The 16,742-nt window shown below is 49.5% G+C and overlaps 6 protein-coding genes across 6 annotated transcripts, besides 12 other annotated features; 3 read left to right on the forward strand and 3 right to left on the reverse strand.

Moving 5' to 3' along the window:
• Nucleotides 1–249: 249 nt before the first annotated feature.
• Nucleotides 250–1,826, forward strand: PVX_082530 (syntaxin 5, putative; the record flags this gene model as incomplete). The annotated part of the gene is made up of 5 exons (XM_001614057.1): nt 250–427; nt 647–888; nt 1,066–1,178; nt 1,320–1,581; nt 1,776–1,826. The coding sequence occupies 5 exons, from the start codon at nt 250–252 to the stop codon at nt 1,824–1,826; spliced, it is 846 nt and encodes a 281-aa protein (XP_001614107.1).
• A 657-nt stretch (nt 1,827–2,483) lies between these two features.
• On the reverse strand, nt 2,484–4,081 carry PVX_082525 (60S ribosomal protein L23, putative). Its single transcript, XM_001614056.1, has 2 exons — nt 3,929–4,081; nt 2,484–3,539 (listed from the first exon to the last, which is right to left on the reverse strand). The coding sequence occupies exons 1-2, from the start codon at nt 4,052–4,054 to the stop codon at nt 3,246–3,248; spliced, it is 420 nt and encodes a 139-aa protein (XP_001614106.1). The 5' UTR covers nt 4,055–4,081; the 3' UTR covers nt 2,484–3,245.
• Nucleotides 2,825–2,845: a microsatellite.
• Nucleotides 4,082–5,254: 1,173 nt separating the features above from the next.
• Nucleotides 5,255–5,276: a microsatellite.
• Nucleotides 5,277–5,829: 553 nt separating this feature from the next.
• PVX_082520 (glutaminyl-tRNA synthetase, putative) lies at nt 5,830–8,418 on the forward strand (the record flags this gene model as incomplete). Its single annotated transcript, XM_001614055.1, has 1 exon — nt 5,830–8,418. The coding sequence occupies one exon, from the start codon at nt 5,830–5,832 to the stop codon at nt 8,416–8,418; it is 2,589 nt and encodes an 862-aa protein (XP_001614105.1).
• Nucleotides 6,840–6,874: a microsatellite.
• Nucleotides 7,430–7,474: a microsatellite.
• Nucleotides 7,550–7,589: a microsatellite.
• Nucleotides 8,399–8,437: a microsatellite.
• Nucleotides 8,438–9,513: 1,076 nt separating this feature from the next.
• PVX_082515 (tyrosine phosphatase, putative) lies at nt 9,514–10,900 on the forward strand. Its single transcript, XM_001614054.1, has 4 exons — nt 9,514–9,813; nt 9,980–10,192; nt 10,349–10,559; nt 10,805–10,900. Exons 1-4 carry the CDS (start codon nt 9,618–9,620, stop codon nt 10,869–10,871), a joined length of 687 nt encoding a protein of 228 aa, XP_001614104.1. The 5' UTR covers nt 9,514–9,617; the 3' UTR covers nt 10,872–10,900.
• Nucleotides 10,229–10,288: a microsatellite.
• A 582-nt stretch (nt 10,901–11,482) lies between the features above and the next one.
• On the reverse strand, nt 11,483–13,435 carry PVX_082510 (hypothetical protein; the record flags this gene model as incomplete). The annotated part of the gene is made up of 1 exon (XM_001614053.1): nt 11,483–13,435. One exon carries the CDS (start codon nt 13,433–13,435, stop codon nt 11,483–11,485), a length of 1,953 nt encoding a protein of 650 aa, XP_001614103.1.
• Nucleotides 11,790–11,851: a microsatellite.
• Nucleotides 12,072–12,092: a microsatellite.
• Nucleotides 13,436–14,201: 766 nt separating the features above from the next.
• Nucleotides 14,202–14,227: a microsatellite.
• A 380-nt stretch (nt 14,228–14,607) lies between these two features.
• Nucleotides 14,608–14,669: a microsatellite.
• Nucleotides 14,670–14,724: 55 nt separating this feature from the next.
• Nucleotides 14,725–16,419, reverse strand: PVX_082505 (hypothetical protein, conserved; the record flags this gene model as incomplete). Its single annotated transcript, XM_001614052.1, has 1 exon — nt 14,725–16,419. Exon 1 carries the CDS (start codon nt 16,171–16,173, stop codon nt 14,725–14,727), a length of 1,449 nt encoding a protein of 482 aa, XP_001614102.1. The 5' UTR covers nt 16,174–16,419.
• Nucleotides 14,860–14,884: a microsatellite.
• Nucleotides 16,420–16,742: the final 323 nt, after the last annotated feature.

A 16,742-nucleotide genomic window follows, 5' to 3' on the forward strand; every position in this document is an offset into this window, starting at 1 on the left:
ATTACCCTATCGTACTTTCCAAAAGGTGCGAATTTGAAAAATTTCCATCAGCCCAAGGGAGAGGGAGAAGAAGCGGAAGCGGAAGAAAAGGTGAGGCAAAAAGGGAAAAAAAAAAAAAAAAAAAAAAAAAAAAGACGAACAATTATATGCCATCCATTTACCCCTTTTTTTTTTCCTTCTTTTTTGCCTCCCCTTTTTTCCGCTTCCTCTCCGTGTGAGGGGAAAAGCACCCAATCTGTGTTGCGGAAAATGCCGTATGTGGACAAGACGGAGGAGTTCTTCAAAGCGGTTGAACGGCTGAGCAATGACAGCTTCGACTTTAGGAAGGACAGGACTGTTGGCCAAGACACGGAGGTGAATGAGCTGGCGTCGAAAATCACGGACCTGCTGCACAGGGGCAACCAGAAGTTGCAGCAGTTGGAGCGATGTAAGTGCGGATGAGTAGAGGTGGCAACGGCGTAGAACCAACTGAGTAGCGTTAACATGTTAACCGCAACGGAGTAGTAACCCCCCCCTGGCCGCAGAACTGCAGCCGTGGGGAGTGCCCCCATCGATGCGTTGCCTCGCTGTGCGTGGGTTCACCCTCGTCGAGGTTCACCTCTCATGGAGCTCCGCCTCATCTTTCCCTCCTTCCTCCCTCCCCAAGGTGTCCGGCAGAAGGGAATATTCAACGACAAGACTTCGCAAATAGAAGAGCTAACTTACGAAGTGAAGCAGACCATCACGGACGCTACCAACGACGTAGATGCGCTGGTGCAGTACGTCTGCAACCTGAGCATTAGCAACCCGCAGGGGAGGACGCACCTGGACAATATAATTTTCTCCCTAAAAAACCGCCTGTTTGAGTTTACGAAGAAGTTTAAGGATGTCCTGCATATTCGGAGCGAGGTAGGGGGTGGAGGCCCTCCCGCTGCTTCACTGTGGTGGTCAGTGGGGCTCTCACGTGCGAAGGTGCCATCTCGGTGGATGACGCGTGGACCCATGCGTTCTGACAGCATCTCCTTTCTGCTCCCCAAGTGGATCTCCCCCATTTGCTCCACACCTCTTTTTTTTTCCCCCCCTTAGCACATAAAAAAGCAAGTGAATCGCAGAAACATGTACTCCTACACGACGACCGAGTCGACCTTCAGCAACGACAACTACAAATTCACGCCCCTTCGGGACATCGACATTGAGGGGTACTCAACACAGAGCTGTGTGGGTGTGCCGTCACGTTTAGCTGACCATGTACATGCATTTTATTATTTTATTATTTTATTATTTTATTTTTTTTTTTTAATTTTTTTAATTTTTTTTTTTTTTTTTTTTTTCCCCCTCAGCGGGCAGCAGCAGACCCTGAAGATGCCCGAGCGGACGTCCTATCTGCACTCCAGAGCGGATGCAATGGAAAACATACAAAAGATAATCGGGGACCTAGCGCAGATGTTCCAAAAGGTCGCCACGATGGTGACTCAGCAGGATGAAATGATTCGGCGGATCGACGAGGACATTGACACTTCCCTTTACAACACCAGGGAGGGGCAGAACTACCTCCTAACGTACTTCAACCGGCTGACGAACACGCGGACGCTGATACTACAGGTGGGTCTTTGCGTGCGCAGGGGTAGCGCCAGCTGTGTAGCTTACTCTGTCACTCCAATGTGGCTTTCACCCGGTTGCCACTCCAGCGTAGCTTTCATGCGGCTGCCACTCCAGCGTAGCTTTCATGCGGCTGCCACTCCAACGTGGTTTTCACCCCATTGCTCCCCCACCTTCGCTTATTCCCCCCCGTACAGATTTTCGCCTGCATATTCATCCTGATAGTTTTTTTTGTGTTGTTCACGTGAGCAGTCTCTGCATCTGGACAGCGCAAGGAAGGCCCTCCATGTCATTTTTATTTATTCCCCCGCTGCACCCCCTTTGATGGAAGGAACATTCAAGGCCCCAACGCAGCGTTGCCCCACCACAAACGGGCGAAGTTACGAATAACGGTGTTCTTTAATTTATTGTTTTTAAATTCTTAGTAGCAGTCATCAATTTGGTTAGCCAATTCGCACGGATTATACCACTCTTTTTTTTTCCTTTTTTATTTATTTTTTTTTTTGTGTGTGTCGTTTTTGCGCCCATATAAGTGCATCCCCATTTGACATTCTCTTACAAGCGCATGACATTTATTAAATGCCTCCCCCACTCCCACACGTGCGCTTACACGTTTGCAAAGAAATGGAAGCATCCGCAGAATTAATGTGTTTCTTGCATGTGCATTTATGTCATTATGAAGAGCTGGGGGTCGGGCGCCTTCCCTATTGGAGAGGCCACACATGTTGCACGTAACTTGTGTGCGGCGCCGCCCCGTTGATTTAAACTGTAGGCAGCCTTTACATTTGCATTTACATTCGCACCTCCGTTTGCAGTTGCGTGTGTGCCCAGGCCTACGTTTTGATTTTTTTTTTTTTTGTCCATTTTGTTTCTCTTAAGTTTATTTCGTCTTAGCAAGCGCACGTAAGTCTCCCTCTTCTCTCCCCTCCTTTACAAATCCTTTTGCGCGGACCAAGAGCGACGATCTTATTTACTCCCTCCCCCCTAGGGGGGACTCCTCCAAGTTGTTTACCTAATTCACGAAAGCACTCCCCCTTTCGCAATTAAAATTTTATGAAATTAATTTGGTTTTGTCCGCTTGGCTCGCAGCAGCAGCGGTGAAGTGGTGTGAGCGATAGTAGCAGTGCGTCCATTTTTGCGAAATCACCTGCGCGGTTCATAACAGGTAGGCACTTTTTTGCGAAATCACCTGCACGGTTCATAAGAGGTAGGCACTTTTTTGCGAAATCACCTGCACGGTTCATAACTTTGTGAACATTTCTGTAAAATCACCTAAACGGTTCATAACACTGGGCAGTTTTTTTCTACACCGTTGCGCGAAGCGAACGCCACGACGATATGCTCATTCGCCCCGCAGCGGCCAACAACCGCCAAACCTTTAAATCTACAGTGGTGTAAATTCAATACGAAATAACCGCACGAGCGCTTTTCAAAAGTTTAACGTCATAAAATGTGTTTAATTATTTGTGCATGTAGTATCATTAAAAAAGGGGAAATATGCACACAGCGCGTGGGACGTGCAAAAAAAAAAAAAAAAAAAAAACAAAGCATGACACGCACACGTGGTGCACACTGAGCAAACACGCAATCTCGTTCCGTTGGGCCTTTACTGTGTAAAAAGTTAGCGACGAAAGTTCTCGCCGAAAAAAACGTTCAGCAAAAACCTTTTAAACAATCGCCGACGCGGCGGAAGATAACTTGGGCCACAACTCCGCGCATTCCCTTGCAACGGGTCCCGTTATTGCTGATCCCTTCATTTCTCCTTTGGGGTTAACAATAACACCGGCGTTGTCTTCAAAATAAATGAAGTACCCTTCGTGTCTTCTCCAGGCCTTGGACTGACGCGTGATTATTGCGTTCAGCACTTTTTTCCTCAGATCGGGTTTTCCCTTCTTCACGGTGGCTAGCACCATGTCACCGAGTGAGGCAGCGGGCAGTCTGTTCAAGCATGAGCCAAATCCCTGTCAGTCGGGGGGGAACAAAAGAAAAAATAAATAAACAAATAAACAAATAAACCAATTTAATGAGAACTGCCTTCTCGCACGGGAAGCACACGGGTAGCGCCGTATACCCCTCCCATTAGTACGCCCCCCCAACACACACAGATACACGCCCTCCCACCAAAAAATATATATATATATATATATATAAAGGCATTCGATCAGTAAACTGTTTCATATATCGGCTAAACGTTTTATCAACATGAAGGTATTTTTCTGTCCTATCATTGAAATCATCATGAAAGCTTTATATATTTTGGGCGTGGCTGCGCGGTTGGGGGGGAGGAGGCGACGGGGGCGCAGCAAAGCCTCTCACGTGGGAACATACTGCGCATGGGCGAATGCCTTACCTGCACGGCAATAATGTACAAGTTTTTTCCTCCACTGTTATCGCAGCAGTTGATGAGAGCCCCCACGGGGAGGGAAAGCGTGATTCTCATCTTGTTTTTCAACGTTCCCGCTCTTCCTCTTTTCATTTTGACTTATCTCCACAATGGAATGGTAAAAGAAAAAGGAAAAAAAAAAAAAAAAAAAAGTAACTTAACCACGCGATGTACACGTATAACTATACGTATATGTTTATGCGCAACAGTGATCTGTAAAATCGCGGAAGGGATTGCAAAAAGGGGAAAAAAAATAAAACAAAATGAAGTAAAAAAAAGCAAAAAAAAGAAAAAAAAAAAGTAAAATAAACGCGCGAGCAGTGCTGGCTAAACAACGTTAAAGGGTCAACCGGGCAACTCTCGTTTGACTTATAATATGCTCGCTTGAAAAAAATAGCACTGCATATTTTGGCAATGCATATGATGCGCGTTACGTAGATGAGTACATATACATTACATACACTCCACCTGATGATGCAATCTTTAACCGCTTTAAGCGAAGCATATTTTTTCATTTAAAAAAATGCACAAGGTGACTTCTGGGCCAGTCGATCATTTTTTTCCCGAACCTTTAGAGCTTACGATGTATGTATTGCTAAAGGTTGACGCACGAAGGTACGGTGCTTCCAAAGGGAAAAAAAAAAAAAAAAAAAAAGAAGCTTCCAAAGCGTTGGTTGGGGGTTACGGGTTATACCCCCCTTTTTAACAAGGAAAAGAAGTATGCATATTATAAGGCGTAACGTTGAAGGGAAAAAAAAAAGGCTTTTTACGTTTTATGCCTCCCGGGAGATACGTAACAGGTGGACCAAGGATGAACAAAATATATACACCGCGATGGGGGGATGGCTGCCAAAGGGGCAGGCGCTGCTCTTTTCCCACTGCACCCACGCTGGTGACGAAAGGGACACTTTGGCGCCGCAAAGCAAACGCGCCGAAAGGCAAACGCGCTGAAAAATAATTGCGCCGCTTCTCCGCGCCTACATGGGCGATTGCGCGGCGGGGAAGGCAAGGCGCAAATGGTAGGCAAATAAAAGGAATAAAAAGCGAAGAAGTGAAAAATCGCAGTGAGCTGGGCATACCCGTGCAACGCACGACAGGGAAAGTCGCAGCTGTTGGAACGATACGGCGATAAGGGCAACCCCTACTAGCCAAACGTATGCTTGCTTGTTTATTTTTTTTTTTTTTTTTTGGCCAAAAAAGTGCCCTTTTTCACCTGAACGGTTCATACTTTTTCCTTCGTGCTATGCAAAGGCATACGCGCCGGGTGCGGAGGGGCGTACCACTGAGGGCTTCAGTAGGCATACCGCATGTGAGCGAAATCTGCACATAATTGCAGCGTAGGTATGCGCGAAGAGGTTAACAGGTGAACTGCTGCGCTGGAAAGTTCTAAAGTTAAACTTCCAAACTGAAACTGCTCTACTAAACGCACGTGTGCATTTTGCTCCCCTACCGTCGGAGGGAGAACGCCTGCGATGCCCGTTCTGTTCTGCCTCCACAAAGCGCAAACACTTTTGCGAAGAAACCATTGAGGTTATCATTTTGAGGTTATCATTGCCGCGTGCAAAAAAAATGAACTTTGATTGCAACACACAACTGAGTGGAAGAAATCGCCACACCCGCTCCGTTTTTTTCCTCGATTTTATCCTTAGCATTTTCCTCTTCGCTTTTTTTTTTTTTTTTTTTTTTTTTTGCACAAGTAGGGTGATAACTCGTCGCGGTTATTGGCAGCCCTACGCTGATCAGAGGCAAAAAGTGGTGACGTCTACCTACGGGTGACCGCCCTGCCTATCCAAAAAAAAAAAAAAAAAAAAAAAAAAAAAAGATTACTTTACCGCTTCTCCGCGCAGTGTGCTTCCCACTTCGAAACGATGGAGAACGTAGAGAAGATATACATCCGGAACAAAGCCGAGCTGTCGGACAACTTCTTCTACTTCTACAACTGGGTGAAGCTGAACTTTAACACGTGCCTGATCATAAGCGAGAACAGCAGCCTGCGGAGCAGCGTGCTGTTGGAGCTGCTGAATGGGAAGAAGCTCGTGTTGAGCGAAATCAACGTGTGCGAGGCGTTGTTCCGGCTGGCATGCGGGGGGATCAGCGGTGAGAGTAGCGGCGGGGTTAGCGGTGAGATTAGCGATGTGTCGTGCCACCACCGCATTGATGCCCTTTACGCGGAGGAGCTGAAGTTCTTCCTGAAGGGGCGGCTGGCGAGCGACAAACCCGTGGACGAGCAGTTCCTCGAACGGGTGGAGGCCGAAATGGCGCTGCAGAAGGGGTTCTGCAAGGAGAGGCTGAGCTTCCTGGACTTCCTTCTTTTCTCCATTTTTAAGAAAGCCAAAGTGGATCAAGTGGAGGGGAACAAGTACCCCCACCTGGGCGCGTGGCTTTCCAAAAACAACTTCCCCATAAAGGAGGAAGACATGAACTCCTTTGCCAGCACCAACTTCATTCAGCAAATTATAGAAGACGATTTGAAGAGGAAGAAGCACACGTGTGTGATTACGAGATTTCCACCTGAACCGAACGGTTACCTCCACCTTGGTCATGCAAAAAGTATATGCCTGAATTTTGGGCTATCGGAGAAGTATGGAGGGAGGACGCACCTACGGTTTGATGATACCAACCCGGTGACGGAGGAAGTGAGGTACATCGAATCTATCCAGGAGGATGTCAAGTGGTTGGGATTCGATTGGAATGAGCATTTGTACTTCGCTTCGGACTACTTCGACCAGCTATACGAATGGGCCATCCAATTGATTAAGCAGGGGGATGCCTACGTAGATGACCAGTCAATTGAGCAGATTAGGGAAAATCGAGGCAGCTTAAAACAACCGGGGGTGAACTCTCCCTTTAGGGAAAGAAGTGTGGAGGAGAATTTGACCCTTTTTAGGAAAATGAAAGAGGGAGAGTTTGCAGAAGGGGAGAGGGTCCTCAGGGCAAAAATAGATATGGCTTCTGGGAATATTAACTTAAGGGACCCGATCCTCTACCGCATTATGCATAAGGTGCATCCGAAGAGTGGAGACAAGTGGGTCATCTACCCCATGTATGATTTTGCCCACGGGCAGTCAGATTCTATTGAGAAAATTACCCACTCTATTTGTACCCTCGAATTTGAAACGCATAGGCCGCTCTACGAATGGTTTCAGGAGAAGCTGGGCATTTACAGGACGAGACAAATTGAGTTTGCTCGACTGAATGTAACCTACATGGTGATGAGCAAAAGGAAGCTCCTCACCTTGGTGAATGAAAAGTACGTGGATGGGTGGGATGACCCACGGATGCCTACCATCTCTGGGATGAGAAGGAGAGGCTACAGCCCAGAAGCCATCAAGGATTTCTGTGCCAAAGTTGGTGTAGCAAAAAGGGAAAATATCATTTCCTATGAGTTACTAGAACTTTGTGCCAGGGAGGATATGAATAAGAAGGCCAAGAGACTCTTCGCCATTTTGAAGCCCCTAAAGGTTGTTATTACCAATTTTGTTCCGGACAATGAGGAGCTACACGAGTTGAGTGCTCTGAACCATCCCAAGAATGAATCCATGGGGCAGAGGATGATGAAGTTTGAAGAGGAGATCTACATCGATGAGGAGGACTTCCTGGAGAACCCCCCTGAGCATTTCTATCGACTCGCCCCCAACCGGACCGTTCGACTGAGGTACGCCTTCTGCATCACGTGCCACGAGGTCGTCCGGGATGCGGCCACCAACAGGGTCGTCGAGCTCAGGTGCACGTACGACCCGGAGAGTAAGAGCGGCGTGGGTAGCGGCGGTGTCAGCGGCGTTGGCGGAGTCAGCGGTACGTCCGCCGCTACCCCCAACCAGGGCTGCCCCGAAAGCTTGCGGAAAGTAAAATCCACCATCCACTGGGTAGCCAAGTCGAACGCGCAAAGCGCCCAGTTCAGAATCTACGACAAGCTGTTTACCAAGCCGAACCCAGAGTCGTCCAATGACGACCAGGAGGACGTGGAGAAGCTGATGGAGAATTACACAACCCAGTTGGGAAAGCAAGACGGCTGCGAGGAAGAAGAGGAAACCTCCTCCCCCCCCGTGGAACAGCAAAGCGAAGCTGATGGGAACAACCTGGGGTGGAGAAAATACATCAATAAAAACTCCCTACAGATTCACCAGGGAATCGTGGAGAAGTATGCCACCACTTGCAACGTGGGAGAAGCTATCCAGTTCGAGCGTATTGGGTTCTTCACCAAGGATAGGGACTCCACGGAGGATTGCCCTGTGTTCAACCTGACCGTGGCGCTGGTGGAGAATAGTGCGCTGAAGAAGAAGAAGGAGGACCTAGTGAAGAAGGAGCTGGACCGCCTGAAGCGGGAGAAGGCCACCTCCGAGCGCCGCCTCAAGCGGGAGGAGCGCAAGCTGCGCGAGCAGCGCAAGTTGGAGCAGGCGGCAGGGGGAAAGGCCGACGCAGGCCAAGTCGGCGCTGCGGATGTTGCAGCCAGTTGAAGTGGCACGCTCGGCTACTGCTTTTTTTTTTGCTTCCCCCCACCGGGGACGGGGCAGCAGTTGGGCAGTAGTGCGGCCTGCGCTTCTACCGCGGTGCATAGCAGTAGTGGTAACTGTGCACCCCTTTTAAAATTGCGAGAAAAAATTTTCCCCTTTTTTTTTTTTTTTTTTTTTGTAACCCTTGTGAGGAGTAGCACATCCGACATGTTCGAACGTGCGCGGAAAAAAAAAAAAAAAAAAAAAAAGCGAATTGAAAAGTTATCCACTAAGTAGGTCACCCCCCTTGCATAGCGTGGCGGAGTGCTTCCCCCATCGGGGAGGAGCAAATGATATGATGAGTCGAACCAGCGGCAAGGGAGCGTATGCCCTCCCCCACAGCCCTTCGTTGCACCGCACGCGTATCAACCCAGTTGCACATGAGGAGACCCAACCGTAGGTGCGTTCTTCCAATGAGCAGAATAAAATTGCGGGTTACACATTTTTGCCTATGTGTATGTGTAACAGGTGCGTCCCACTTGTGGGGATATTCGCTTCCATCTCGTCCCGCTGCGGCTAGGGGAAGAAAAACGGCCTTTCCGTTTCCCCCGAGGGGAGCTATACTCGCGTGTTTCACTCTCGAGGGAGAAGCCAGCACGGCGCCCAAACGGCCAACACAGTTTTGTGCATATGTTTATACTGTGCTTAGGATTTTTTTTTTTTTTTCCCATTTGGTTTGTAATCTTTAGAGAAAAATAACGTAAATGGGGAGAAGTTCTCTTTTTTTTTTTTCATATTTTATTTTATATTATACTTTATATTTTATTTTATTTTTTTTATTATTTTTTTTTTTTTTTCCGTTCACGCGTTTTCTTTTTCATCCTTGCTCCCCCCCTTTTGTCCTTCCCCCAGTTCTCTCTCCTCTGAGGTCATTCATTTGTAGCTTTTCTTCATCCCCCCGCAGCGACAATCCGTTTGCGCGACTTTGCTTGGCACTCCACAACTTAGTGCCTACCCCCCTCTTCACCTCGACGGCTTCGCGCGCCCCGCGTTTGTCCCCTCTCCCTTTGCCCTGCCCTTTGTTTTTTTTTTTTCTTTTTTTTAGTAATGTGAAGTACCATTTCGCCACGGCGAGTTTGCACATAGGTAGCGCCCACGCACAGGCGGATAATTACCCTTGACCAGCACCTTCGTGCGGACACAAGCACACACGAGTAGCTAAGATGGGTGTGAAAAACAAGTGCATGTTGGTTTACAACGTGGCGTGCTGCTCCCTCTGGCTCACCGTCCTCTTCGTATCCTTGCAACATGTCATCAACAAGGAGAAGTACCCCCTAAAAAGCTTCTGGCCCAACTACAAAAAATTGATAACGGGCACGCAGTCGCTGGCCGTGCTGGAGATTCTGTTCACGCTCTTCGGTAGGAGTGGCGGATGGGCGGCGGTTGGGCTGCTGGGCGCCGTTCGACCGAGTGCACACGTTTGTGTAAAGTGCCTGCGCAAATGCCTAGCGTGAGTCTTGCACCCCGCGTTTGGCCTTTACACCACCTGTGTTGCTCCCCCCACATTGCTTCTCCCCCCCCGCAGGCCTCATCAACTCAGTGGTCGGCATCGTCACCACGCAAGTGTGCAGCCGCCTCTTCGTCGTCTACCTCATTTTTAACTACCTGCCCGAAAACAACCAGTGGATCTTCTCCTGCCTAATCGCCTGGGCCATCATCGACATTATTCGCTACCTGTTCTACTCCCTCAACCTGCTGAACTTTCACGTCAATTTGTTGGCCTCCCTCCGAAATAAGCGTACGTGCGGCGGTTGGCCGTGGCTAGCGGTGTGTTTCGCCAGGACTTCCACGCGGAGCGCTTTGCTGCGCTCTCCCCCAAAAGAGACTCCCTCCATCTGCACACAATCCCACATATGCTCCCCCTTTTCCCCTTCTCCCCCGCACATCGTGGCAGTCCCCCTAATATTGTACCCAATAGGAATCACCTCCGAAGTTGTGTGCACCATAGCGAGTCTCAAGAACATCCACTCCACACCCTTCCTGAGGGCCTACCCCTACTCCATGCCCAACAATTTAAATTTCCAAATTGACATTTACTACTTTTGTATCTTCGTCCTGATTCTGTACATCCCGGGGAGCATTTTGCTGTACGCCTCCGCCATGAGGTACGCCCTACGCTGTGCGGGCGAAAACGTGTGCATTTGTGTTGCCACATTCGAGCTAGCTATTTTTGTTGTAACGTTCGAGCTAGCCATTTTGTGTTAATATTTTTTTTTTTTTTTTTTTTTTATTGTAAATCGCCTGTCCGTTCATACCACACACGTTCCATAAATGCACACCTGTTGCTTGCCCGCTTTTTTGCGTTCTTCTCATACCGCGACTCCGCACACGTTTACTGCTCCCCCTTCAGGAAAAGCAAAAAGGGAACGCAAGGGACGGACAAGAAATTGGATCGAAGTGCCAAGAAGACGATATGAACAGGAAGGGGTACGTTTGATTGGGTCTTCCCCTTGAGCAAATGGCAGGGGGACGCCCACGCACAGGCAGAGGCAAATGCAAATGCAGAGGTAAAGGCAAGGCCAAAGCCAAAGCAATATGTAATAATACGTGCGTACATGGCGGCATGCAAACACCCACATGCGCACGCACGCGAACGAAGGCGCGCACCCTTTTCACTTCCAGCCGAACACGTGACTCTACAAAGTGACAAATTTTTAAAGACAGTCAATTGTTAAAGATACGCAGTTGCTGCAACGCGTCAACTGGGTTGGGGGAGTTTAAAACGTCTGCGTCGGGGAAGCATACGTTGAGAAAGCTGTGCAGGGTGCTTCACTGGGGAAGCAGCATGGGTGTGTGTGTGTGTTGGGTGCGTATTTAAAAAGAGAGGGAAAAGAAAAGCGAATTAAATGTTGCCGTTCCTTCGTGGGAGGCGCTTCTTCGTGGGAAGCACTCCTACACCAACTGCTCTACGCACAAATGAACAAATGCAGAGCAATAGGAGGGACTCGGCTGCACAGTTATGCGCCTCCCGCTTCAGCACAGCATGCGCGTGCACACCGGGTCAGTTCCAACTTCATAAGTGCAGACTTCATGGGACGGGGACAAGTCCTGACTCCTCGCTGGTCTCCCCCTCGTCACTCCGTTTCTTGCCACTCAAGACGTTTTCAACATCTCTGTTTTCTAGCCACGTGAAGAGGTCGTCGTTTTCGCTACCCTCGCTTGAGTAATCGTTTGGCCCACCGCTTGGCCCACCGTTTGGCTCACCGTTTGGCTCACCGCTTGTCCCACCGCTGGGCTCATCGCCCGCCTCGCCATCCTCACTATATATATCCTTCATCGTGGAATAAAACCACTCAAACTTTCCCGCGTGGTTGGCTTCACCTTTGGCTGTGCTTCCATTCGGATGGAGGGAGCTGCCGTTATCGTTGGGATGTTTTGACTGGCTGTTTGATTCATCACTGGGAGCGACGCCCATTTTGTTGCTCTCCCCCTCTTGAAGTGCCCCCTTTGCTCCACTGTCTTCCTTGTCTGTCCTTTTCCCCCCCTTGGTTGGGCCCTTTCCCCGTTCCACTGTGCGCGGTGCACCCCCGTCTCCCCTTTCAACCTCTGCTTTCGCATCTAAGGAGCGACCGCTTTGGGAATATCCTGCCTCCACTGCCTCGTTGTACTTTTTTATTTTTACATGAATGGGACTTCCACCTCTCATCGGTGGAGATTTTCTCTCCTCATTTTTGCAAACACTGTTCCAATTGGGAGTCCCTTTTGGGAGCCCCTTAGGATGACCTGCACTCCTTTTTTCCCCTTCAGGGAAAGCCTTGTCTTCATTTCCTACACGTTTGTCACTCTGCATGTTTACCAAAGTGCTAACGTTCGTGTGTTGTTTGGCGGTGTCTCCTCCAATTTCGCCAGCACTCCGCTCCAATGAGTTCTTGCCCTGCTCGGAGGTGATTTTGCTGTCAACGGCTTTGAGTATTTGTAGAATCTTCTGAACGAGGTGCCTCTTATTGGAGGTGTGTAGGTCCTGGACCAAACTGGCGATGTAGTCTTCCCCGTTGCTGCAGCTTTTCTTCATTTCGCTGATGAGGTTATAGAGCAGTTCCAGCTCTTTCACGTCCATGTGGTCGAGTTGGCGGTCCGGTTGGTTTTCTACAGGGTTATCCGGTTGGCCGTTCGATTGGTTATCCGGTTGACCGTTCGATTGACTCTCCGCTTGGCCGTCCGGTTGGCTCTCCACTTGGCTGACCGCTTTTGCGTCCCCCCCGCCGCCGCACAGGTGAAGCGTCGTGCCAAGGTCATGCTCAATTGGGTCGCACCTCTTCTCGTTCTCCACTCTTTCCAAAACGGTGTTGCCGCTTTTCACTGCACGCTCGTTCCCTTCGTCGGCAGCGGCTGTGGCCCCCTTCTTGTCCCTCTTCAGAAGCAGCTCGTTGTTTCTCCTTTGCTCTTGGTCCTGCTGGATTTTCTGGAAGTACTCCTTCAGCTGTTTGACGGTGCCTTGTCTCTCCGTTTTGAGTTTGATGTAAGAGTATCGGTGGTCGCCGCGGTCTCCCTGCTCGGTAGAAGCGTGCGCGTCGTTGGCAGTGGGCACCTCGTCAGCAGCGTGTACGTCGCTAGCAGCGTGTACATCGCTAGCAGCGTGTACATCGCTAGCAGCGTGTGCGTCATTGCCACCGCTTACGTAAGTGCCGCCACCCCCACTCCCGGCGCACTTGCGGAGGGACTTCATCGCGTCCCTCTTCACCTGCACCTCGTGCTCCTCAAAATCTTTTTTATATTTGTAGAACTGGTCAAAGGACCTGTACATGACCTTCCCCTTCTGTCCTCTTCCTCCTCCTCCCTCCTCCTCCTTCGCTGCAGTTTCTTCCCCTCCATTTTTCGCACTTGCTTTTTCTGGCAATTTTTCTGGAAATTTTTTTTTTCCCAAAAGTTCCTTTTCCTTGAGGATAATTCTCTTCCTCAATTCGATGAAGTCATCGTAGGAAGTGGCCCCCTTCCCGCTGGCGTTTTGCTTGCTTTCGTCCGAGTGAGTTGCGCTCGCCATGGTGGTGGTGCGGTACCACTAACGTTGCAGCCTGGGGAGGCGTCTAAACGTGCTTCTGGAGCGTCTCTGCGGTGTTGCTCGATTGACGTCAACCTTGCTGGTGTGTATTTCTTTGCGGTGTTTTTACCTTTTCGAGACAGGCTCCGCCCCCGCTGCGTTCTACGTGATGCGTTCTCTGTGCCCCTTCCCCGTACCGCTTCCTCCCCGGCGTTGACTCGAGGGTGAAGATGGACGTGGTGCTGCTGGACGTGGCGCGGTTGCCACTTTGTTGCTAACTCCGCGGGTGCGGGAGGCCGGCGCGAAGTCCCACGGTGTCGTCCTTCGGCCGGTCTGCGTCGCCGCGCCGCACGCCTGTGTTGTTCTTTTTTCTCTTCTGCTTCCGCTCTGCTACCCGCCTGCGTGTTGTCAGTTTAGGCGTCCTTCACGCAGTAGCCGCAGCGCGAATTGGAGAAGTGTATTTTTTTTTTTTTTTTTTTTTTCGCCAAAATTGTGCATTTCCACGTGCATGGTGGTTAAAAAGGGGAAATTTGAAGAGTTGCGCAGTGCGAAGTGGTCCATCGGCCGTTTTCCTTCTTTTTTTTTTTTCTTCCTTTTTTTTACTTCGCCTGTTTGCTGATTTTTCACCCCCTTCTGTGAAGCGCCATCAGCGCATTCGCCCCAAACGGTCGACGAAAGGGGCCGCCAACACGTGGGGCGCCGGACAAACGTCGAACAGGAGGAGAATAACCCCACGGGCGCATGGCGTCGGGTTTCGGCGCCGTGGGAAAATTGCCCACAGGGGGTGTAAACCCGACCGAAGCATTTTAGTGACGCCTCCCCCCAACCGAAGCAGCGCTAAAGGGAGAGGGGGTCCTCAAAATGGCAGCGAAGAATACCACCAGTGGAATGTGCCACCTTTACAGAAGTACACCTTTGTTGGGAAAAAAAAAAAAAAAAAAAAAAATGCCAAGTTTCTTTTGCACATAAAATGTGTGCAAAATAGGCTGTGTGTTTTTTTTTTTTTTTTTTTCGCGTGGGGCAGTTATACCCACAGTGCTAACCTGTTTTGTCTGTGGACAGGTCGAACCGCACAACGATGAGTTACAAGTGGAGAAACTTTCCTCTCACAGGGTTCACTAATTTGAAGGGGCGAGCCGTAAAATGCTTTTCCCAATGCCCCATTTGGGCTGAGGGGGGGGGATGCAACTATCCCTCGGCGAAAGCATCAAAAGGGAGGGGAACCCACACAGGGGTGCTACACAATTTTGGAGCGCTTCCGAGGAGCGCCGCTGTCCAGCCGCTACCCCTCCTCAGCGCATAATATCCGCGAGGGGCAAGTCCCCCTGATCGTCGACCACGCGATAGGCGGGCCCAGCGCTGGCGCGCACGCCGCCCTTGAGAGTGACGGGGCCGTTGGTGGTCGCGCGGCCGCGCCGTTCTCCTCTCTTGCGATCCGACGGGGGAAGAGGACCTCCTTCGGCAGCGGCGTTGGAAGCGGCGTCGGAAGCGGCTCCTGCAGAAGAGCACGGCCAGGGGGTGTCGCACGTGGAAGCCAACTCCCGCTTGGCCTCTTCGTCGGCGCCATTCGGGAGGGAAATAAAGGCACACTTCCCGCTGTACAGGGATGAGTCGGCAGTGCAGATGTATTCGTCGCCTTGCTGGTTACCACCTTGCCGATTGGCACCTTCCCGGGGAGTCTCCTTCACCCAGTTCAGGGGGCACTCAGCGGCCCAGTCCATTTCGCAAAAGGGGCTCTCTCGACAAGGCCACTGAACGGAGCACTCCTCCTCGAACTGCTTCTTCTCATCCTGCGTTAAGTTCCTATAGGGAAATTTTTTCCTTTCGCACAAGTTGAAAGATGGTGGAGCCAAACAGTAGCCATTTTTTTCCCCCCAATGTAAGGGGCACTCCTGCAGATAATTTTTTTCACACAATTCTGTGCACGCAAAAGTAACTTTGCATTTGTCCTCAAATTTGATTTTCATGCGTTCATTAAAAAATTTAAAATTCTTGGTGTCTTTGCATGGCCCGTTGTAACTACGAGGAGGGGCACACTCGTAAGAATTTATTTGCTTCCACTTGGAAGGACACACGGAGAGAGCTTCACAGTTGACGTAACAGGGCCAATACGCTTCGCAGGCAACACTCCAGTTTTGTTTTTCCTCGCTGGTGAGATGGGTAAAGTCTATCTTCTCTCCATTGCAGAGGCCATCATACACGGTCAGGTCAGCCGCACAAGTGTTATCATTTTGGGAGATGAAACCCTCAGGACATGGCTCGTTGTAATTTCTTTTCCCACTTTCGCATGCATCTGTCACGACATTTTTGCATCCCCATTCGACGTTGCAACTTGTTTCAAATTTTATCTTTTCATTTTGTGTAAAATTGTCGAAGGATTGACTGGGGTTGCAAAATCCGTTGTACGTCGAGCTAGCTATGCAAATATTTTCTGACTTGTTCATAATTTTTTTTTTCCAAAATTTTGGGCAAGGTAATGTATAATCTTTTGCACACTTTCCCATTTTTTGCAACTTTTTGTTTTCCTCTTCGTGTGCCATTTTGGCTATCCTTATTTCGCTGTCCTCTATTTCTTTGGAACTCACTTTGGGGGCATGTTTCACGACGTTTTTTAAAATCCCACTTGAGCTTACTGCGCTCTCCGTTTTGTCATTCTCAATCTCAGCAGTGCGGCTGAAATGGGGGTTGCTTCCCCACGTCGTCAATATTGCCAGCAGGATGAAAAGGTGTCCATTATTCATTTTGCGGGGGAGGAGAAAAACCAGGTGGTAACGTGTGGCTAGTCGAAAGAGAGAAGATATGTGCTCCCTTAAGAAGAAACGGTTGTCTTTTAACAAACGGTTGGCGTAACGGCGAAAGTGAAGGGAAAAATTAAACACCACAACGCAGTGCAGAATAGGGGGGTCTCGCTCCAGCGTTCGCACTCGCAAAAGTGACAACTTCACAAATTTGGCAGCCACAATTTTTGCAGCTTCACATTTTGACACGCTCATACGTTTAGGAGGGATCAGCCAACTCGGCGAGAACATTTGACGAGGAGGCGCTAAACGTTTGCACTTCCACAGGGGGGGTGGAGACACCCACGAGGCCCCATTCGAATGATTGCGACACATGGTGTAGGTACATAGCAAAATGCACATGTCCACACATATGGGTGATAGAAAAAAAAAAAAAGGGAAGCTCCCAATTTTGCCAGTGCGCATGCACACTTTTGTGAATGCTCTAATTAGCACTTTCCCATTGTACGTAAAGGCACACCATTTGTATTTCCCTTTATCGAACACTTAAACGGTTAGCGTGAAAAGTTCAC

This window comes from Plasmodium vivax, chromosome 12, assembly GCF_000002415.2.
Source record: "Plasmodium vivax chromosome 12, whole genome shotgun sequence".
Taxonomy (NCBI): Eukaryota; Apicomplexa; class Aconoidasida; order Haemosporida; family Plasmodiidae; genus Plasmodium; species Plasmodium vivax.

What these genes read in the sequence shown, in the direction of transcription:
- PVX_082525 (XM_001614056.1), bottom strand. Translation starts at nt 4,054, where the DNA reads ATGAAAAGAGGAAGAGCGGGAACGTTGAAAAACAAGATGAGAATCACG. An exon ending in TGTACATTATTGCCGTGCAG is followed by an intron (nt 3,540 to 3,928) that starts GTAAGGCATTCG and finishes CCCGACTGACAG; the next exon opens with GGATTTGGCTCATGCTTGAA.
- PVX_082515 (XM_001614054.1), top strand. Translation starts at nt 9,618, where the DNA reads ATGGGTGTGAAAAACAAGTGCATGTTGGTTTACAACGTGGCGTGCTGC. An exon ending in GATTCTGTTCACGCTCTTCG is followed by an intron (nt 9,814 to 9,979) that starts GTAGGAGTGGCG and finishes CCCCCCCCGCAG; the next exon opens with GCCTCATCAACTCAGTGGTC. An exon ending in CTGTACGCCTCCGCCATGAG is followed by an intron (nt 10,560 to 10,804) that starts GTACGCCCTACG and finishes CTCCCCCTTCAG; the next exon opens with GAAAAGCAAAAAGGGAACGC.